This window comes from Simochromis diagramma, unplaced genomic scaffold, assembly GCF_900408965.1.
Source record: "Simochromis diagramma unplaced genomic scaffold, fSimDia1.1 OVJJ01000741.1, whole genome shotgun sequence".
In the NCBI taxonomy this organism is placed as follows: domain Eukaryota; kingdom Metazoa; phylum Chordata; class Actinopteri; order Cichliformes; family Cichlidae; genus Simochromis; species Simochromis diagramma.
In genome coordinates, this window is record NW_024387007.1 from 893 (window position 1) to 24,669 (window position 23,777).

The 23,777-nt window shown below is 39.5% G+C and overlaps 2 protein-coding genes across 2 annotated transcripts; both read left to right on the forward strand.

Moving 5' to 3' along the window:
* The first annotated feature begins 14,682 nt into the window (after positions 1-14,682).
* LOC120739286 (interferon alpha-inducible protein 27-like protein 2A) lies at positions 14,683-15,568 on the forward strand. Its single transcript, XM_040040999.1, has 4 exons — positions 14,683-14,779; positions 14,889-14,912; positions 14,988-15,155; positions 15,262-15,568. The coding sequence occupies exons 1-4, from the start codon at positions 14,761-14,763 to the stop codon at positions 15,369-15,371; spliced, it is 321 nt and encodes a 106-aa protein (XP_039896933.1). The 5' UTR covers positions 14,683-14,760; the 3' UTR covers positions 15,372-15,568.
* A 3,894-nt stretch (positions 15,569-19,462) lies between these two features.
* LOC120739288 (interferon alpha-inducible protein 27-like protein 2A) lies at positions 19,463-20,411 on the forward strand. Its single transcript, XM_040041000.1, has 4 exons — positions 19,463-19,559; positions 19,667-19,690; positions 19,765-19,932; positions 20,039-20,411. Exons 1-4 carry the CDS (start codon positions 19,541-19,543, stop codon positions 20,146-20,148), a joined length of 321 nt encoding a protein of 106 aa, XP_039896934.1. The 5' UTR covers positions 19,463-19,540; the 3' UTR covers positions 20,149-20,411.
* The last annotated feature ends 3,366 nt before the right edge of the window (positions 20,412-23,777 follow it).

A 23,777-nucleotide genomic window follows, 5' to 3' on the forward strand; every position in this document is an offset into this window, starting at 1 on the left:
GTTTCATTTCCTCAGAAACAAAACTTTATGTTCACAGCTGAACAACAGAGGGCGACAGAGAGCAACACAAACTGGAGCGTGGTTTTGACTGGAATGTTCTTTCTGGCACAAAACCGCTCAGATGTCATTAATGAGAGACATGTTTCAGATGTGTTTGACAGATTAAATGTCAGCAATTTATTTCCAACAGTTTATATAGCAGAAATCATTTTGGGCAGATCAGAGGCGGAGCCAGACATTTGAAACACCCGGGGCTTAGCCCTAAAGGGTAGTATGCATGTGGGATTTTTTTTTCTTTTTTGGGGGGGGGATTAGAAATGACTGAAGATTAATTGGCTCTGTTTTGAGTTTGTTCAAAAAGAATGACTTCATATAGGGAAAATATATATCACATGTGCAGGACACTTTAAACTAGTTTTTTAATTAAGCAAGCAAGGCAGAACAAAAATCAGGGCTGTATCAAGAAATGAGGACTAAACCCCAATTCAACCAGACCCAGAACTGATCCGGAATTAAAACAGGACTACAACAGTTCAAAATCAGGACTACTTAGGATTTAACCAAGACAGAACCAGAATCAGAACTAGATGATAGTAGCACTAAAAAATCATCATAGACCTGCAACTACACTTATTTTTTTAATTCTACCCAAGTACAGATTGATAAAAGTTATATAATTATTTCGCCTTGTTTGTGCAACAAGCCTGCATAACTTAATAAATATAGAATTTGAAAAATAGCAAACCTAAAAAGAAAACACTAGGTACGAGATACATGAGTACCTATGATACGGTGAATACTTTTGGTAAACAACCATTTGACTAACATGTGTGTCTCACCTGCTCTGTTCTCTCTCCCCTCGTTGTGCTGACAATCATCAAAATATACAGTTGAAACCAGATATTTAGAAACTCTTCAGATCAAAACACAACACTTTTTTAATTGTACATCAAATCAGACTAAATGTTTATTTTTTTTAAGATTGATAAATATAAAAACATATTTGTTAACTTTAAGAGTAAAGTGAGAAACTGTCTGTATTTCTAAATTGTAAATGGCACCAATTATATTCAAACTTGAGCCACACTTATGGAGCTCCACAATTCTTTTCCTGGTGTTTTGGTTGACATCTCTTGATGTTCCCATGTCACAGAAACAGGCTCTGTGTTTTGCCTTATATGCATCCACAAGCTGTTGCCACCAATTTACTCACATGGACTCTACTAACCTATCAGAAGCTTCTTCAGCTCAGGATGGAATCGTCTGGAGTTTTCTTATTAATTAAAAACTTAGTGTACATGGACTCCTAAATTTGATCAAAGTGATACAAAATAGACAGCTCTGTCTCTCTTTATTCTGACATTTAACTAATTCAAAATATATTTCAATATTTATCTAAAACAAAAGTTTACTCTAAATGATGTTGTACAGTAAAAATGTTTTATGTTTTCTCCCAAAAGTGTGTATGTAAATATCTGGTTACAAATGTGAATATCCTGCTGTGTACTGAAATCACTCTTGTTTTGCATAGAAATATACTGAACAATATACAAAGCATAATATATAAAATAACATTTACCTGATTTTTTTCTTTGAAAGAACCCTCTAATGTCCATTCTTATATTTCAGTACATAACTGAAACCGATTTAGTCGGGGAGGGTAAGAACTGAAAATATGAAATAAACACACGTAAGATAAGACTCTCTAAAAACATAGCATTTGTTCGGCTTTTCATTTCGCCATTTGTTGATTCACTTGAAGAGCAAGTAACGTAATATTGGTCAAGTGATCAGTTTGATATCAATCTTTCGTGAGTCACCGTCATATTTACATTATTTGTACGGTACGAATGATTTGCTTTGGTACCTGGTCGAACTTAGGCTCTCCTTAGTATGGCTGGCTCCGTTTCTCCAACAGCGGACTCACAGGCAGCAGCTGCCCCGCCCCCTCGCTCAGTCGCTTAGTGCCCGAGCTCGGATCATACCAATATCACGGGGGATTCACGCACAGTCGTAAATTCCCACAGTGTGCACTATGTGCTTCGAATATTGTGTGTACTTTTTGTTTTATACAGTTGTCAGCCAGGCATCTAACTATGAAAAATTACACTCCAAAAGACCCCGGGCTTCTGACAAAACAACCCGGGCTTAAGCCCAGTAAGCCACCCCCACGCTCCGCCCCTGGGGCAGATCATCAACGTTTTTAACAAGTTGCACAATTTGACCGTGTTCATGTATTTCGTAATAAAACACCACAGCATTACCAGCACTCACATTTCAGCCAAGCTTTACTGAAGCATGACGCTGATACTTTTGGCAACTGTTTCTAACACAGTAATTAAATTCTTTGTTATTATTATTTTTCTTTCTGATTATCATAATTTCCTGGTCTCAGATGAGAGTAGCCAAAAATCCCACATGCATACTACCCTTTAGGGCTAAGCCCCGGGTGTTTCAAATGTCTTGGCTTCCGCCTCTGGTGTGCAGGTGACTATTACTGTGCATAATTATTAGGCAACTTAACAAAAAACAAATATATACCCATTTCAATTATTTATTTTTACCAGTGAGACCAATATAACATCTCCACATTCACAAATATACATTTCTGACATTCAAAAACAAAACAAAACAAATCAGCGACCAATATAGCCACCTTTCTTTGCAAGGACACTCAAAAGCCTGCCATCCATGGATTCTGTCAGTGTTTTGATCTGTTCACCATCAACATTGCGTGCAGCAGCAACCACAGCCTCCCAGACACTGTTCAGAGAGGTGTACTGTTTTCCCTCCTTGTAAATCTCACATTTGATGATGGACCACAGGTTCTCAATGGGGTTCAGATCAGGTGAACAAGGTGGCCATGTCATTAGTTTTTCTTCTTTTATACCCTTTCTTGCCAGCCACGCTGTGGAGTACTTGGACGCGTGTGATGGAGCATTGTCCTGCATGAAAATCATGTTTTTCTTGAAGGATGCAGACGTCTTCCTGTACCACTGATTGAAGAAGGTGTCTTCCAGAAACTGGCAGTAGGACTGGGAGTTGAGCTTGACTCCATCCTCAACCCGAAAAGGCCCCACAAGCTCATCTTTGATGATACCAGCCCAAACCAGTACTCCACCTCCACCTTGCTGGCGTCTGAGTCGGACTGGAGCTCTCTGCCCTTTACCAATCCAGCCACGGGCCCATCCATCTGGCCCATCAAGACTCACTCTCATTTCATCAGTCCATAAAACCTTAGAAAAACCAGTCTTGAGATATTTCTTGGCCCAGTCTTGACGTTTCAGCTTGTGTGTCTTGTTCAGTGGTGGTCGTCTTTCAGCCTTTCTTACCTTGGCCATGTCTCTGAGTATTGCACACCTTGTGCTTTTGGGCACTCCGGTGATGTTGCAGCTCTGAAATATGGCCAAACTGGTGGCAAGTGGCATCTTGGCAGCTGCACGCTTGACTTTTCTCAGTTCATGGGCAGTTATTTTGCGCCTTGGTTTTTCCACACGCTTCTTGCGACCCTGTTGACTATTTTGAATGAAACGCTTGATTGGTCGATGATCACGCTTCAGAAGCTTTGCAATTTTGAGACTGCTGCATCCCTCTGCAAGATATCTCACTATTTTTGACTTTTCTGAGCCTGTCAAGTCCTTCTTTTGACCCATTTTGCCAAAGGAAAGGAAGTTGCCTAATAATTATGCACACCTGATATAGGGTGTTGATGTCATTAGACCACACCCCTTCTCATTACAGAGATGCACATCACCTAATATGCTTAATTGGTAGTAGGCTTTCGAGCCTATACAGCTTGGAGTAAGACAACATGCATGAAGAGGATGATGTGGACAAAATACTCACTTGCCTAATAATTCTGCACTCCCTGTATACCCAAAAGTACCACATTGTAGTATTGTATTTTTACAATACTGCATGGGGTGGCTGTAGCTCACGTGGCAGAGCAGATCAGCCAATAATCAGGAGGTCGGTGGTTCGATCCCAGGCTGCCTCCTGGCTGCATGCCAAAATGTCCTTGGGCAAGATACTAACCCCGTGTTTGCCTACTGGTGGTGGTCAGAGGGCCCGGTGGCGCCAGTGTCCGGCAGCCTCGCCTCTGTCAGTGCGCCCCAGGGCAGCTGTGGCTACAATGTAGCTTGCCATTGCCAGTGTGTGAATGTGTGTGTGAATGGGTGAATGACTGTTAAAACGCTTTGGGATCCTTAGGGACTGAGTAAAGCGCTATACAAATGCAGGCCATTTACCATTTTACCTAGGAGGTACGCATCACATGACATTATTAACCACATGATTCATTCATTTCATGTTTTTATGTCTCTTTGACCTCCGCGGGGACTGCAGATGGAAACTAGCTCTGACTCCTGTTGTGGCTGAACTGAGGTTCTTTTCAAGTGGAATAGCAGCAGGATCCAGTACTTCCAAACTGATGTCATATTTTGCTATATTTTACGGAGGTGCAGTTCCAGTGAGTGTCATAGCAACCTTGTAGTTCGCAGGTAATATATTTTCTGTTTTGTTCTCTCTCTTTGTTTAAACAAAACAAACAGAGAGAGGAAACAGCAGGAGCGCCTGGTAGATTTAAATATATTCAAATATATATTCAAGTGTTTTAGTTGACCTTGAGGTAGAATCCAACAGAAGGGAAAGCTTTATCCTCACTGCAGCATAATGACGTGTGTCAATCTGTGGAACCAGCACCCCAATACAGGAAGTCTGGATCAGCTCTTAGTTTAAATGTCTAGTCATTTATCCTTCGGGCCTTACCCAATACGCAGTGTAGAGCCTAGATGGAGCCGATGATGAAGGTAACTCACCCTGTTCTAACTGCCTCAAAAGCCCTCTAGTTGTCTACTCCATCCTGATTAAAAAACAACAACAAACAAATGGGTCCTGAGTAGCCTTCTGGACCAGTTTTACCAGTTATGGCAGCTCCCCTCTACATCTGTGCATTTGGTAATTAACTGGGTTCATTTTAGTGGCTTCCACGACTAAGTTCCAAGGGTCTGTTACTTTTAAATGACTTGAGTAACTTGTAAAAGTTATTTACACAAAGATTTCTACCTTTACTGTTTCACAAAGAATTAAAAGGGGGACATCCACAATTTAGACTTTGTGAATAAAGGATATTTTATTAAAGCAATTTAGCAGTGATGTATGATATCTACTATGACTTCTCCTATGAGCTTGAGTGATTAAAAAAACAAAAACAAAGTAAGGTTAAGTGTCTTACCTGCCCCAGCTGTGATCGCTACAGCTGTCACTGAAACACAGGAAAGAAAGAAAAAAACATCTTACCTCAGCCCAGCTGGAATTATTTAGACATTTTCTGTGACGCTATAATCATGAGCTTATATGATGTAGCTATAGACGATGTGAAAAAGGCAGCTGTACTCACTTAGATCCATTATCTCACACAGGATGAGGAGCCTAAGACTCGACTGTGCCTTATATACAAGTGTGAGGGTCAGCTGTTGTTTCTTGGGAAGTGAAAGTGATTCTGAGGTTGGATCTCAGGGGGTTGACATCCATCCATCCATTTATTATGCTTTCACACATTAAGTGGTGTTTTTCTGTGATTTTGCCTGAACTATAAATGAACAAAAGACAGGTTATTATGCAGAGCTTGTATGGACTTTATGGGCTATTCAAATGTATGTCTCTACTATTGTGTATGGTAGGAAAATACAAGTAACTAAATACTAATACAATGATAATATTTTTACCCAGAAGCAGCATAGTTGTTGTGGATTTTTTGAATGACGTGTATACTGCATATCTGCAATAAACATCATCAGATATTTGTTCGCATGTAGCAAAATCAACACCTGTCTGCAGTCAGAAGTAATGTCATAAGATTATGCTACTTGCTGATGTATGTTAATGTGTGACTTTTGACCATGATGTGGCCAAGGCTGGACTGGGACAAAAAAATCGGCCCGGGCATTTTGACTAGAGACCGGCCCCACCAGGATAAAGATTGAAAATGTGACGCCATTCAGGGGTAAAACCGCAAAGGATTCTGGGAACTTGTGGCAAGAGGTACTAGCGCACGCAGGCTTTCAATTGAACTCGGTTACACAGCGATAAAAAGAAACACAAAAAATGGCAAGAAGCTGTTGTATTATTAACTGCAACAGCCGGTCGCATGACAGCCACGGGAAGCCGATCGTTTTTTTTTTAATCGGATTACGTCGTTGAAGATAATTTTTTAAGCCATGTTTCCGAAGTAAGAGCCGACGGATGGTCTGGATATACCAAATATAACGTCCCAGAACACTCCAGCTCACATGTTAGTCTGCTCCAAGCATTCCCACAAAGGTCAGAGTTTTTTAGTCGTTAATACGTCATTTTTCTTAACATAATTGGTGATATAGGTTACAAGCAAGTCTGGCGGTGAACAGAAATTGTCGCGCTATGCTCCTTTGTTTATTGTGCATAAATAGTGAATTGTCCTGACACAATATTGCGTTTCGCTTCTGTTATTACCATGGTACATTGACAAAAACATATACTTTTATTCACAGGATAAAACAGGTTTTTTTGTATCACTAATTGTCCAGTGCGATTACAGCATACAGTATTATTGTCACTGCTACATTTCTGTAATGAACCAGAAATTATTTCCACTACTAATTAATTACCGTTGAGCTCAAAGGTTATATTAATAAACGGTTAACGAATGTGTATTTATGACGATGATTTGTGAGACTGGTAAACTTACCTTTGTTCGTACGATGGTCTTTCGTTCTACACGGTGCGTTTCAAGGTCCTGCACCCATCCGTCGGTAAACTGTACCTGGGCTTGTTGCAGTGACCTGAAGTTACTAAACTTCACGAGTGCATGCACTCACTCCAAGAACCGTATAATTATAAATATGAGCGTGGTGAAAGTTGGGCAGCACGCTAACGTCTTTTGTCCACTCTGTGCTCGTAAGGGTCTGACACTTTCACACCTTTGATTTTTTCCTCGTATCTTTTCTTTGTCTTTTCGTCGAGTCTGTCTTTGTACAGACCGGCATTGTTCTCCTTTTGTTTTGTACATTCCTTTTTTGTGCGGCAAAGAAAAAACAAGAAGGTATTGGAACCGGAGAATGAACGTTTTGCGGTGCTGCAAATGCTTGCATTTGATGCAGTACTTGGATTGTTTTGCCACGAGTTCACGGCATGCAATGCGCGAAAATCACGTGATTGCTAAACAAGGGGGCGGGCGCATTCGGCCTCCTCGGCTGTAATTGGTCCAGCCCAGAGTCGATCATGACCAATTGGCCAATCCAACACCTTTCATTATATATACCCTTCCTAAAAAAAAAAAAAAAAAAAATCCATCGGCCCATAAAAACAAAAAGTCGCCAGCGGCCCACCGGGCAAATGCCCGGTATGCCCGATGGCCAGTCCAGCTATGATTACCTGTCCTTTTATTAACTGCGCAAGTAGTGCTGGTCATAACTGCTAGCTAACTGTGTAAGGCTGTAATGGGTCTGTAGCTCTGTCACCGTTTTAGTGAACATATTTAGTTTTAAAGTAAATTACGGGGCTTTTCCTGCCTTTCTGGAGGGCTTATATTTCACTATGTCCACATAATTATGGATTATTATAATTATGATATTTAAACACACACTGTATTTTAATTAACATACCTTAAGAAACAGATTATATTAGATTTATATTTTAAATAACACAAATGCTTATTATATCAGCAGCAATAGTATTGTATTTCTCCAGTTTAAACACTTAATAACCTTTCTGCCTGCACGGAGTGGATAGTCAAACATACAATATATATTTTTTTATTATTTTCTTTTACTTAATTATTATAGCACTAGGAATAATACTAAGGGAGGGATTCTGGATGAGCACACGAGGGAAACTTGTGCCCATAGTATATACAGTATTTTGAAGAAGTCAAAAATGTCACTGTGTGTGCGCTGTGTGTGTTTTATGTATATAGATTTTTTTAAAATTATTACTCATGATATAACACAGTCCAGACATGCCTGGTAAGGATGTTTCTATAACATTTTCTATCATACTTTATTATGGATTAGGTGTGAGAGTTATTAAGTGTGGACAATTAAATAATAGATTGATGCAATAGCAAATTGTGTCTTGTTGTCAGATGGACAGCATGTGGAGAGTTATACCGCAAATGAGGAGATGGAAGGAGGAAGAGAGGCAGAGTAAGTTTCTGGAGGATTTATATTTCACTAAAAACTTTCTAATACTCATGTCAAATTTCCCCTTGTGGGACAATTAAAGGATTCTATTCTATTCTATTCTATGTCCACATAATTATGGATTATTAAAATTATGATATTTACACACACTGTATTTTAAACAACATACATTAAGAAACAGATTATATTACCGGTAGATTAATATTTCAAATATGACAAAATGATGATTTTACAGCAGTACAATTATTGCATCTCTACAGTTTAAAAAATTAATAAGCTTTCTCCCTGCACAGTACTTTCTTTTTACTTAATTATTATAGCTCTAGGAATAAATAATAAGGGAGGGATTCTGGATCAGCACCACGAGGGAAACTTGTGGCCATAGTATATACAGTATTTTGAAGAAGGTCTAAAATGTCACTGTATGTATGTGCGTGTGTGTGTTTATAGATTTTTCAAATTATTACTCATGATATAACATTGTCCAGACATGGCTGGTAAGGACATGAGGAGGAAACAGTAGGAGCTGTGTGAGGCTACTAAAGGCAGTGGGTCCCTCAGCAGCTGGATTACAAAGAGCACAGGTAACAATATCACATGTACCAGTTGTTGGGGATGTATTTCCAGTATATAAATAATACTAAGCACAACTGGAATGTTTTGCTTCTATAACATTTTTCTGTCATCATTTTATTATAGATTAAGTGCAAAAGTTGTTGTGGATAACTAAATAATAGTTTATTGCAATAACAAACTGTGCCTTGTTCTCAGATGGACAGCAAGAGGAGAGTGATGGATGAGATGAGGAGATGAAGGAGGAAGAGAGGCAAAGAGTGATTCACAGGGCAGAGCCGAGTTTATTTCTCACAGTTTTTTTGTTGCCTTATGGTTTCAAGCACCGTCAACAATCTTTGCATTTTGTTATTATCTCATAACACTTGTTTAATCAGCTACCATCCCGCCTATGGAGTTTTTTAATGTCTACAGTCTCAGATCAACAAGCACTGGCCTTCAGCAATATCAGCAGCAGGAGAGCACAGCAGAAAACCCATCAACAGCAACACTTGTACCCTATCAGGTAAACATAGGCTATGTTTGCTTTGCATTTGTCGCCACCTCACACCGTGATATAGTATGATGCGATCCCATATTAAATTCTTGATGAATGTTGTTGTTGTTTTTATTACAGCCTGGTTCATGTGCCCCTCTTGAAATTCGACCTTTAAAACATCTTTGCACGGCCCTGCTGTGTAGTAAAACAGACTGTGGTGCTCTTAACCGCCTTATCTGCAGGACTTAAACATGGTATTATTTTAATAAAAAACACGATTAAAAAGCCCGAACTAAAGGGCACGTTTACTTGCTTTTCCATAATGATTTCCAAGTGTACTCAAGAGCAGAGGTCTTTAACCCGAAACTTGACTGCTGTGCCACAGTTCCAGCTAAGATAACAAACAAAAAACCACTTAACTGATGTTTACTGAGGATTATTGAGCATTTCATTATTCCTTGCGAAGGCTGCCAGTCACTACAACAGAGATACGTGGCGCATCTGTGCATAGCAGATAGTTAAGGCAAAAACTTTGCCGTTTTTTTCCGCTGCTTGGAATGAGAGACGAGATCTGAGAGTTAAGGTAAAAAGTCAAATTAAGCAACACAAACGAACAAACAAACATCTCCTCACACCCATATATGGCTTAACTTTAAATGGTTCACTATATAGTAGCAATAGGCGAGCCCCTAAATGGCTGGGAGTGAACTACTTAACCAGATAAGGAAACCAGAATCTCACAGGAATTACTTGCAGTTAAAGCTATTGTATGCCCTACCTAGATGGGGGAGGAAGCCTAAGAATATCTAAACATGCAGTTCAAGGCAAGGTTACAAATTTAAAGTACAATAATGGCAACATTGTAACATTCACTCCAACAACTGCCAATGCCAGTCAATATCAACTGACAGAAAATGACTTACTGTTTCTCATCTTCTGAGAGAGTATCATGGGTGTTGGATGCACTGTGAAAATTTTATCAGTGTTTCTGAAACTGTTCATGAGCCAGCTGGAAAGAAATGCCAACCACAAATCAGCAAAAAAGGTTGAAAACATTTAGCATTCCTGAGATGTTCATCTGTCACTGTTATCTTGGTCTTCTGGGTTGCTGTAACCATGATGTATGATAATCTGTGAGGTGAAATTAAAAAGGCCAGTCTTCAATTTAACTGTAAACCAAAAGAGAGAAAAACTAAAGAGATGCCAGTTGTGTTGAGTTCTGTCTGCAACCCTAACATGTATTATCAGTGTTCCATCTTTAAAACCTGTACAAAAAAATTGTCCGGTCCCTTATATTGATGGTTAAGTTAGTATTATTAGAGTTGCAAAGTACAAAGTCAAAGCAAGTAGAAAAAACATGTTGTGTTTTTCTTGGCTACGGTCAGTGGGCTAGCCAGTAATGATTTCCTCCCTACAAAGCTGTGGACAACCCCCATTTACTCAGGGCTTTCTGGATGTAATATTCTTCTGCTTCCTGGCCACAGCGGGGTCTGTGCGGATCGTGTTCGCTCTGTGTTGTAGCATCCTGATGACACCCAGTTTATGCTCCAGTGGATGATGAGACTCAAACCTTAAATACTAATCCATATGGGTAGGTTTACGGAATCTCACAGTCTAAGAAGGCTTGGTGGTGGTCCAGGGTAGGATAACAAAGCCCTCTTTTCCACTTCTTTCATGTACAAGTTGGCCATGATGGGTGAAACTGGGGAGAGCACATGGCACAGCCATGTTTCTGCCTGTAGAACTGACCATTGAATGTGAAATATGTGGGAATGAAGACACAGTTCCTGTCACAATCTGGTAGTAGGAATCAAGTGCAGCGCGGTAGGCGTCTCCAAAAAACAGTTTATTTACAGCACCAGTGCACGATATATACAGTGAAGGGGAATCCAAACTCCAGGGAATCACGGGGAAGCTCTCTCACACTCGCTCACGTCTCTTGCCAAAACTCACACACGTTCACACGACTGGGGGTCACAGGTACGGGGAGGAAAGTCTGTCGCAGAAGAGAGGGAAGTCACACACAAATCATCAATCACAGGTTCACAAGAGCTGGGAGAAACACTAACGTCTGTAGTACAATCATCCAGCGACGAGAGGATCTGTGTTCCAGCCTCAAATAGTGCTCCTGGGTGATGACCCGCTGATTGTTGACAAGGTGTGTGGCCAAGGGCGGAGCCAAAGTGAGCTCCGCCCAGGCAGAGAAGAGAGAGAGAGAAAACCAAACAACACATGTAGCCTTGTGGGGCCGGCCGGGCAGGCACGGAGACCATGACAGTTCCAAAAGCAAACACACTTGGTCGATGCTGAGAGTGGTCGTGTTGCTGAGGTTGGGGTCATCCTGTAATCTCTTACAAACTACCTCCACGCTTCTTGTGACCACTGAACGCTTCTGCTCAGGTGGTTCCTGTAATCCGCCATCTTGCGTGCTGTTTGCTCATACTGACGTACAAGCTTTAGGCAGTCCTTGCCAAAGTGGGTTAAAACCTCTTGATGCATGCTCATAATCCAGGTAAGTAAATCCCCAAAAGTTGATTCTGTTCATCTGGACGTAGCGTTTGTGGGAGAAAAGTTTCATCATCATCCAAGTAACTTCTTCAGTCTCAGCTGACTGCAGGTTTCCCCAATCTTATAAACAGTACATTTGCATAATGACTGAAACTAGCACCACTGAAGGAACAATGGGCTGGGAGGTCAGTTCTTCATCATGATTATGCAAATTCTCATGGCCATTGATCAAAACCATTGATCAAATCCACTGATCATTGGCCATGAAGTACCCTTGACAGAGAGTTGGGAATGGCTGCAATCACAGTATTGTAAGATGGTTGAAAGATGTACTCTTAGGCCCTCGTGAGAATTTGCCTTGAGGGCATCTTCTTTCTTACTTCAAACAGGTTCTGTACTTTTAATTGTCAAGGCAGGTTAGTTTGAGTGACCTGTTTTTTCTTTTGTTGTATGTTCTGTTTGCTTAAGAGGAAATTCCTTCTTGCGTTCTGTCAGTCTGCCCCAGCACAGCTTTGCCTACAACTGTGGCTGCCTCCAACAGTGTGTGAATGTGAGAGTGAATGAATAGTGGAATTGTACAGCGCTTTGAGGGCCCCGAAAAGCGCTATATAAATGCAATCCATTATTATTATTATTATTATTATTATTATTATTATTATTAAGAGCAGTGGGTTGGGTGATCTCAACTATGTGTAACGTGACTGTGAAATATGAAGATTTGCACGTTGAACAAACATACACTGGCCTACAAATGTTTCCTCCTGTGACAAATGTCAATGCACTGTATGAAAATATATACTATATAAATATATGGAAATGTCGCATGATGTGAGAATGAAGTTACAAAAATGTCTAATAACCTTTGTTGCTCACTTTTACCCATCATTTTGAAATAAAATATCATTGTCGAGGATGAAGATGTTTTATCTAATCCAAAGACTGATATGATGCTCTGTTGTCTTCACAAATTTAATTGTGACAAATAAACACACGTGCAAAGTCCAGACCTTAACGTGACTTGTGGTGGAACCTTAAAGATTGTGTGAGTCATCGGGACCACGTAGACAAAAACTGTATCCTGTAACTCACCAGGGTTGCTCTCATGGTCACTAATACAGCAAGTCATTTGTGTAAAGGTTAGAAAATAGGGGGAAAACCTTTAGTGCTTAGTGGCTGGGAATAGTTTGGGGCACAAACAAAGGGATCGTTTAGTGCAAAATATAATTTCTCCCCATCCAGTTTTAACAATCAGATAAACACAACTTCTCATATAAAACTTTGGCCAACCAAGAACTGTACAGGGAGTGCAGAATTATTAGGCAAATGAGTATTTTGTCCACATCATCCTCTTCATGCATGTTGTCTTACTACAAGCTGTTATAGGCTCAAAAGCCTACTACCAATTAAGCATATTAGTGATGTGCATCTCTGTAATGAGAAGGGTGTGGTCTAATGACATCAACACCCTATATCAGGTGTGCATAATTATTGGGCAACTTCCTTTCCTTTGGCAAAATGGGTCAAAAGAAGGACTTGACAGGCTCAGAAAGTCAGAAATAGTGAGATATCTTGCAGAGGGTGCAGCAGTCTCAAAATTGCAAAGCTTCTGAAGCGTGATCATCGAACAATCAAGCGTTTCATTCAAAATAGTCAACAGGGTCGCAAGAAGCGTGTGGAAAAACCAAGGCGCAAAATAACTGCCCATGAACTGAGAAAAGTCAAGCGTGCAGCTGCCAAGATGCCACTTGCCACCAGTTTGGCCATATTTCAGAGCTGCAACATCACTGGAGTGCCCAAAAGCACAAGGTGTGCAATACTCAGAGACATGGCCAAGGTAAGAAAGGCTGAAAGACGACCACCACTGAACAAGACACACAAGCTGAAACGTCAAGACTGGGCCAAGAAATATCTCAAGACTGGTTTTCTAAGGTTTTATGGACTGATGAAATGAGAGTGAGTCTTGATGGGCCAGATGGATGGGCCCGTGGCTGGATTGGTAAAGGGCAGAGAGCTCCAGTCCGACTCAGACGCCAGCAAGGTGGAGGTGGAGTACTGGTTTGGGCTGGTATCATCAAAGATGAGCTTGTGGGGCCTTTTCGGGTTGAGGATGGAGTCGAGCTCAACTCCCAGTCCTACTGCCAGTTTCTGGAAGACACCTTCTTCAAGCAGTGGTACAGGAAGAAGTCTGCATCCTTCAAGAAAAACATGATTTTCATGCAGGACAATGTTCCATCACACGCGTCCAAGTACTCCACAGCGTGGCTGGCAAGAAAGGGTCTAAAAGAAGAAAAACTAATGACATGGCCTCCTTGTTCACCTGATCTGAACCCCATTGAGAACCTGTGGTCCATCATCAAATGTGAGATTTACAAGGAGGGAAAACAGTACACCTCTCTGAACAGTGTCTGGGAGGCTGTGGTTGCTGCTGCACGCAATGTTGATGGTGAACAGATCAAAACACTGACAGAATCCATGGATGGCAGGCTTTTGAGTGTCCTTGCAAAGAAAGGTGGCTATATTGGTCGCTGATTTGTTTTTGTTTTGTTTTTGAATGTCAGAAATGTATATTTTGTGAATGTGGAGATGTTATATTGGTTTCACTGGTAAAAATAAACAATTGAAATGGGTATATATTTGTTTTTGTTAAGTTGCCTAATAATTATGCACAGTAATAGTCACCTGCACACACAGATATCCCCCTAAAATAGCTAAAACTAAAAACAAACTAAAAACTACTTCCAAAAACATTCAGCTTTGATATTAATGAGTTTTTTGGGTTCATTGAGAACATTGTTGTTGTTCAATAATAAAATTATTCCTCAAAAATACAACTTGCCTAATAATTCTGCACTCCCTGTACATGCCTGTGTTATTTTTTTTAAAGTACATCCCTGTGCTCCTCCTCCTCTGTTCATATTTGATAAATGGGAGAGGTAGTTCTTGGAAATAAAGTAAATAACATACATCAGGTTTGTTCAGTTGAGCTCTTGGTGTCATTTGAATGTTATCTTTGAAAGCACAGACATGGAATGGGAAGAAATATGTGAGTCTATTTTTTTATAACAGTGTTATCCCATTATACAGTGGATATGAATTATTATTATTATTATTGTAAAGAATTTATTTGACATCTTTTTGTATTTCGTTAACAGGCAAGACAGTCCTTGTGTCTGCAGGTACGCCATGACATTAACCACAGCATAATTTTGACATGAAAATCTTTAATATATGTTTTTTGGGTTTTTTTTTAGGAGCTGGTGGAACTGTGATTCTGACTCCTGCCATTCTGGCTTCACTGGGGTTCACTTCAGCTGGAATAGCAGCAGGCTCCATCGCTGCCAAACTGATGTCATATTTAGCAATCGCTAGTGGAGGTGGAGTTGTAGCAGGAGGTCTCGTAGCAACCTTGCAGTCCTGGGGTAAACTGAATAATTTACTATATATTATCTCTCTCTCTCTCTAAAAGCTTTGCTCATGTTGAATAAGCTAATAGAGCTAATAGTGTCTAACATGATTTCACTGTAGGTGCAGCAGGTATGTCATGGGCTGCCACTGCATTATTTGGCGGTTTTGGTGGAGCAGCGGCTTGGGTGCTCTCAACTGTGTGTAACGTGACTGTGGTTTATGAAGATTAACACGTTAAAAGAACACAAACTGACCTACAAATGTTTTCTCCTGTGACAAATTTTAATCGCCTGGATGAAACGTTATTCTTATGTGTGAATGTCGAACACTGAGATTAAAGCATATTTTGAGAATTAAGTTACAAAAATGGTTCATAAAAATTTCATTCAGATTTTATCCATCATTAAAAAAAAACCCCAAAAAACAACTGATATGGTGCCTTTGTTCTCTTCATTAATTCAATGTGAAAATTAAAAGTCATGCAAAATAAGTGTTTCCTTGCTTTTATTGTAAACAACTTAATGTAAAGCACAGTAACAATATCATATGTTTCTATAGTCCATAAATCTATCACTCTTACAGAGCCACAACTCTGACGGGAGACTATGTAGGACAGGGGTGTCAAACTCCAGTCCTTGAGGGCCGGTGTCCTGAAACTTTTCCATGTGTCCCTGATGCAACACACCTGAATATAACTGACTGTATGCTCAAGTAAATTTGATTAAAATTGACTTACTGTTTCCCCAACCTCTGAGAGTATCATAGGTGTTGGCTGGACTTAGTGAAAATCTATCAGCATTTTGGAAACTGTTACATAAGACAGCTGAAAGAAAATGCCACAAACAAATCAACAAAACAGATGTTCAGTAATCTTTCATTGTTATCTTGGTCTCCTGGTGATGATGATAATCTGTGAGGTGACATTAAAATGGCCAGTCTTCATTTTAACTGTAAACTGAAAGAGAGAAAAACTAAAGAGATGCCAGTTATGTTCAGTTCTCACTGCACCCTTAAACCTGCCTTATCAGTATTCCATCTTTAAAGCTGTCTCGTCCTTGTATTGATGGCTAATAGTACAATTTGTTGCAATAATGCTTTAATACAATATTATAACTGAGATCTCCTAAAGTTTAAAACTTTGTATTGTTGTAATAATTAGTTTAAAGTAAGACAATGAGGTAATAAACATTGCAAATGTTTAAATGATTTTTATTGAAGCTAATATAATTTTCTAAAGTGTTTGCAAAAACTGGTGGGAAAAAACTTTAGCAGAATAACAAGACTTCCAGTTGTGCCTAATAAGGAGATATCACTTCAGTCCTGCTGATATCATAGTGTACTGTATTATTATCATCATAAGAACGCATAGCATACATTTTCACTGCTATACAGATGACACCCAACTTTATCTATCCATGAAACCACATAACACACATAAACATAAAGACCTGGATGGCCTCTAATTTTCTGCTTTTAAATTTAGCTTTAGGCAGTCCTTGCCAAAGTGGGTTAAAACCTCTTGATGCATGCTCAATCATCCAGGTAAGTAAATCCCCAAAAGTTGATTCTGTTCATCTGGACGTAGCGTTTTGTGGGAGAAACGTTTCATCACTCATCCAAGTAACTTCTTCAGTCTCAGCTGACTGCAGGTTTCCCCAATCTTATAAACAGTACATTTGCATAATGACTGAAACTAGCACCACTGAAGGAACAATGGGCTGGGAGGTCAGTTCCTTCATCATGATTATGCAAATTCTCATGGCCATTGATCAACAACCATTGATCAAATCCCACTGATCATTGGCCATGAGTACCATTGACAGAGAGTTGGGGAATGGCTGCAATCACAGTATTGTAAGATGGTGAAAGATGTACTCTTAGGCCCTCGTGAGAATTTGCCTTGAGGGCATCTTCTTTCTTACTTCAAAACAGGTTCTGTACTTTTAATTTGTCAAGGCAGGTTAGTCTGAGTGACCTGTTTTTTCTTTTGTTGTATGTTCTGTTTGCTTAAGAGGAAATTCCTTCTTGCATTAAGAGCAGTGGGTTGGGTGATCTCAACTATGTGTAACGTGACTGTGAAATATGAAGATTTGCACGTTGAACAAACATACACTGGCCTACAAATGTTTCCTCCTGTGACAAATGTCAATGCACTGTATGAAAATATATACTATATAAATATATGGAAATGTCGCATGATTTGAGAATGAAGTTACAAAAATGTCTGATAACCTTTGTTGCTCACTTTTACCCATCATTTTGAAATAAAATATCATTGTAGAGGATGAAGATGTTTTATCTAATCCAAAGACTGATATGATGCTTCTGTTGTCTTCACAAATTTAATGTGACAAATAAAAACACGTGCAAAGTCCAGACCTTAACTTGACTGTGGTGGAACCTTAAAAGATGTGTGAGTCATCGGGACCACGAGACAAAAACTGTATCCTGTAACTCAACCAGGGTTGCTCTCATGGTCACTAATACAGCAAGTCATTTGGTAAAGGTTAGAAAATAGGGGGAAAACCTTTAGTGCTTAGTGGCTGGGAATAGTTTGGGGCACCAACAAAGGGATAGTTTAGTGCAAAATATAATTTCTCCCCATCAGTTTTAACCAATCAGATAAACACAAATTCTCATATAAAACTTTGGGCCAACCAAGAACTGTACAGGGAGTGCAGAATTATTAGGCAAATGAGTATTTTGTCCACATCATCCTCTTCATGCATGTTGTCTTACTACAAGCTGTATAGGCTCAAAAGCCTACTACCAATTAAGCATATTAGGTGATGTGCATCTCTGTAATGAGAAGGGGTGTGGTCTAATGACATCAACACCCTATATCAGGTGTGCATAATTATTGGGCAACTTCCTTTCCTTTGGCAAAATGGGTCAAAAGAAGGACTTGACAGGCTCAGAAAAGTCAGAAATAGTGAGATATCTTGCAGAGGGTTGCAGCAGTCTCAAAATTGCAAAGCTTCTGAAGCGTGATCATCGAACAATCAAGCGTTTCATTCAAAATAGTCAACAGGGTCGCAAGAAGCGTGTGGAAAAACCAAGGCGCAAAATAACTGCCCATGAACTGAGAAAAGTCAAGCGTGCAGCTGCCAAGATGCCACTTGCCACCAGTTTGGCCATATTTCAGAGCTGCAACATCACTGGAGTGCCCAAAAGCACAAGGTGTGCAATACTCAGAGACATGGCCAAGGTAAGAAAGGCTGAAAGACGACCACCACTGAACAAGACACACAAGCTGAAACGTCAAGACTGGGCCAAGAAATATCTCAAGACTGGTTTTTCTAAGGTTTTATGGACTGATGAAATGAGAGTGAGTCTTGATGGGCCAGATGGATGGGCCCGTGGCTGGATTGGTAAAGGGCAGAGAGCTCCAGTCCGACTCAGACGCCAGCAAGGTGGAGGTGGAGTACTGGTTTGGGCTGGTATCATCAAAGATGAGCTTGTGGGGCCTTTTCGGGTTGAGGATGGAGTCGAGCTCAACTCCCAGTCCTACTGCCAGTTTCTGGAAGACACCTTCTTCAAGCAGTGGTACAGGAAGAAGTCTGCATCCTTCAAGAAAAACATGATTTTCATGCAGGACAATGCTCCATCACACGCGTCCAAGTACTCCACAGCGTGGCTGGCAAGAAAGGGTATAAAAGAAGAAAAACTAATGACATGGCCACCTTGTTCACCTGATCTGAACCCCATTGAGAACCTGTGGTCCATCATCAAATGTGAGATTTACAAGGAGGGAAAACAGTACACCTCTCTGAACAGTGTCTGGGAGGCTGTGGTTGCTGCTGCACGCAATGTTGATGGTGAACAGATCAAAACACTGACAGAATCCATGGATGGCAGGCTTTTGAGTGTCCTTGCAAAGAAAGGTGGCTATATTGGTCGCTGATTTGTTGTTGTTTTGTTTTTGAATGTCAGAAATGTATATTTGTGAATGTGGAGATGTTATATTGGTTTCACTGGTAAAAATAAACAATTGAAATGGGTATATATTTGTTTTTTGTTAAGTTGCCTAATAATTATGCACAGTAATAGTCACCTGCACACACAGATATCCCCCTAAAATAGCTAAAACTAAAAACAAACTAAAAACTACTTCCAAAAACATTCAGCTTTGATATTAATGAGTTTTTTGGGTTCATTGAGAACATTGTTGTTGTTCAATAATAAAATTATTCCTCAAAAATACAACTTGCCTAATAATTCTGCACTCCCTGTACATGCCTGTGTTATTTTTTTTAAAGTACATCCCTGTGCTCCTCCTCCTCTGTTCATATTTGATAAATGGGAGAGGTAGTTCTTGGAAATAAAGTAAATAACATACATCAGGTTTGTTCAGTTGAGCTCTTGGTGTCATTTGAATGTTATCTTTGAAAGCACAGACATGGAATGGGAAGAAATATGTGAGTCTATTTTTTTTATAACAGTGTTATCCCATTATACAGTGGATATGAATTATTATTATTATTGTAAAGAATTTATTTGACATCTTTTTGTATTTCGTTAACAGGCAAGACAGTCCTTGTGTCTGCAGGTACGCCATGACATTAACCACAGCATAATTTTGAAATGAAAATCTTTAATATATGTTTTTTGGGGGGTTTTTAGGAGCTGGTGGAACTGTGATTCTGACTCCTGCCATTCTGGCTTCACTGGGGTTCACTTCAGCTGGAATAGCAGCAGGCTCCATCGCTGCCAAACTGATGTCATATTTAGCAATCGCTAGTGGAGGTGGAGTTGCAGCAGTAGGTCTCATAGCAACCTTGCAGTCCTGGGGTAAACTGAATAATTTACTATATATTATCTCTCTCTCTCTCTAAAAGCTTTGCTCATGTTGAATAAGCTAATAGAGCTAATAGTGTCTAACATGATTTCACTGTAGGTGCAGCAGGTATGTCATGGGCTGCCACTGCATTATTTGGCGGTTTTGGTGGAGCAGCGGCTTGGGTGCTCTCAACTGTGTGTAACGTGACTGTGGTTTATGAAGATTAACACGTTAAAAGAACACAAACTGACCTACAAATGTTTTCTCCTGTGACAAATTTTAATCGCCTGGATGAAACGTTATTCTTATGTGTGAATGTCGAACACTGAGATTAAAGCATATTTTGAGAATTAAGTTACAAAAATGGTTCATAAAAATTTCATTCAGATTTTATCCATCATTAAAAAAAACCCAAAAAACAACTGATATGGTGCCTTTGTTCTCTTCATGCATTCAATGTGAAAATTAAAAGTCATGCAAAATAAGTGTTTCCTTGCTTTTATTGTAAACAACTTAATGTAAAGCACAGTAACAATATCATATGTTTCTATAGTCCATAAATCTATCACTCTTACAGAGCCACAACTCTGACGGGAGACTATGTAGGACAGGGGTGTCAAACTCCAGTCCTTGAGGGCCGGTGTCCTGAAACTTTTCCATGTGTCCCTGATGCAACACACCTGAATATAACTGACTGTATGCTCAAGTAAATTTGACTAAAATTGACTTACTGTTTCCCCAACCTCTGAGAGTATCATAGGTGTTGGCTGGACTTAGTGAAAATCTGTCAGCATTTTGGAAACTGTTACACAAGACAGCTGAAAGAAAATGCCACAAACAAATCAACAAAACAGATGTTCAGTAATCTTTCATTGTTATCTTGGTCTCCTGGTGATGATGATAATCTGTGAGGTGACATTAAAATGGCCAGTCTTCATTTTAACTGTAAACTGAAAGAGAGAAAAACTAAAGAGATGCCAGTTATGTTCAGTTCTCACTGCACCCTTAAACCTGCCTTATCAGTATTCCATCTTTAAAGCTGTCTCGTCCTTGTATTGATGGCTAATAGTACAATTTGTTGCAATAATGCTTTAATACAATATTATAACTGAGATCTCCTAAAGTTTAAAACTTTGTATTGTTGTAATAATTAGTTTAAAGTAAGACAATGAGGTAATAAACATTGCAAATGTTTAAATGATTTTTATTGAAGCTAATATAATTTTCTAAAGTGTTTGCAAAAACTGGTGGGAAAAAACTTTAGCAGAATAACAAGACTTCCAGTTGTGCCTAATAAGGAGATATCACTTCAGTCCTGCTGATATCATAGTGTACTGTATTATTATCATCATAAGAACGCATAGCATACATTTTCACTGCTATACAGATGACACCCAACTTTATCTATCCATGAAGCCAGATAACACACATAAACATAAAGACCTGGATGGCCTCTAATTTTCTGCTTTTAAATTTAGCTTTAGGCAGTCCTTGCCAAAGTGGGTTAAAACCTCTTGATGCATGCTCAATCATCCAGGTAAGTAAATCCCCAAAAGTCGATTCTGTTCACCTGGACGTAGCGTTTTGTGGGAGAAACGTTTCATCATTCATCCAAGTAACTTCTTCAGTCTCAGCTGACTGCAGGTTTCCCCAATCTTATAAACAGTACATTTGCATAATGACTGAAACTTGTACCACTGAAGGGACAATGGGCTGGGAGGTCAGTTCCTTCATCATGATTATGCAAATTCTCATGACCATTGATCAGCAACCATTGATCAAATCCCACTGATCATTGGCCATGAGTACCATTGACAGAGAGTTGAGGAATGGCTGCAATCACAGTATTGTAAGATGTTGAAAGATGTACTCTTAGGCCCTCGTGAGAATTTGCCTTGAGGGCCTTTTCTTTCTTACTTCAAAACAAGTTCTGTACTTTTAATTTGTCAAGGCAGGTTAGTTTGAGTGACCTGTTTTTTCTTTTGTTGTATGTGCTGCTTGCTTAAGAGGAAATTCCTTCTTGCATTAGAGCAGTGGGTTGGGTGATCTCAACTATGTGTAACGTGACTGTGAAATATGAAGATTTACACGTTGAACAAATATACACTGGCCTACAAATGTTTCCTCCAGTGACAAATCTCAATATGCTGTATGAAAATATTAGTGATGGGATTTCCGGCTCTTATTAGAGAACCGGCTCTTTTGGCTCCCAACCGGCTCTTCAGGTTGTTTTGTTGCTTTAATTAATTTATTATTAACAATAATATAAAATTATGCACAAAAGGAATTACTAATGTAAAAAAAAAGTGGTTTTATTTATATGTTTATATATAAATATATACGGTGGCCCCTAGAGACAAAACACGTACAAACTCCAAAACACATTTCTAGTGTTAACTGAACTTCCAAACAGAGCAACCTAGATCACTTAAATTAGACAATTGAAAGCATATGTGTATTGTTTGTGTATTTATACACAAGCACTCATATATATTCAAATAATAATAATAATAAAATGTTCATTTATCTGTTACTACCATGCACCGAATCCGGTTGTTGGTACTTCCTGGCTTGTGTAGCCACTAGGTAACAAAAGCTCAACCCTGCTCCTAGCATTCTGGAGCACTTCTGTTGTCTTTTGTACGTGTTTTGGAGTTTGTATGTGCTTTGTCTCTAGGGGCCACCGTAAATATACTTTTATTTATTCACTCCACATAAAATGTAATGAATAAATCATATAATACAAAAGCCAACTATTCACATTTCATCATTTAACTATTTAAATATTCAGCTTTTTCCTTTTAAACAAATTTAAAGTTAAACAACACAAAACACTGCAAACCACAACACAATTAAATATAAATAAAATGTGAAAACAAAAAGAAAATGCATATTCTGCTTTTCTAATGTGACGTTGTTGTCCCTGGCTCTTTCTCTGTCTCTCCCTCCCGCTCTGTTCCTGTGCTACTGCGAGTGTAACTACCGCCCCTCCCCCCTCCGCCCAGCGCAAAGCACAAGGCTCGCGTGCGGACTTAAGCGGAAAAAAGTGCGAGAGAGAGGGTGAGAGAAAGGAAAAAAAAAAACCACGGCTCGGAATAAGGAGCCGGCTCGCGCCGTTCACGTCAAAGATCTGGCTCTAAGAGCCGTTTTGTTCGCGACCAACACATCACTAGTTCTCACTGTGTTTAATTGTGTCCTTTCTGTGTTTGGAGCGAGAGATATTTCGAGTCAAGTTATGTTATGTATATATTCAGATGGATGTGTTGGTTTATTTCATTGAATATTTTATGTTTATCTTAGTGGAGCTGTTGCTGTATATATTTATATACTCATGGCAATTTGTTTGTTACTACAGACTGCTGGCAACACTGAGCATCTTGGTGGCAATAAAACAGCTGGCAGTGACAATCAAGCAAAGTGGAAGCCTCTTGTCCTCTTTCCTGTATCCTGACCTACACACCATCTTGTTAGCTGCTAAACCTAAAAGAACTAGCCCTCACCTAGTACTCCTCAACAATACCCGAAATGAGTAAAGAAAATCAACAGCCAAGATTATTCTTAATTTTATGGGGGGGGGGGGGGGGGGGGGGTGTTATATTGGTTGGGTCTGATTATTGGGGGGGTCATAACCCCCCTGGAAATTACGTTGGAGGTAGTTCAGTTGTCCATCTATAAGAACTTGTATTGTCCTTGTATTTAAGTTTAAGAGTACAGTTAGTATTACAAATGTTAAAAAACAATATTATCACTGAAATCACCTAGACTTTAAATCTTTGAGTTGTCCGAATTGATCAGATACACAGTAATCTGTCATCTAAAGTCGAATAAAAATTAACATCTGGAATCTGCTCTTGTT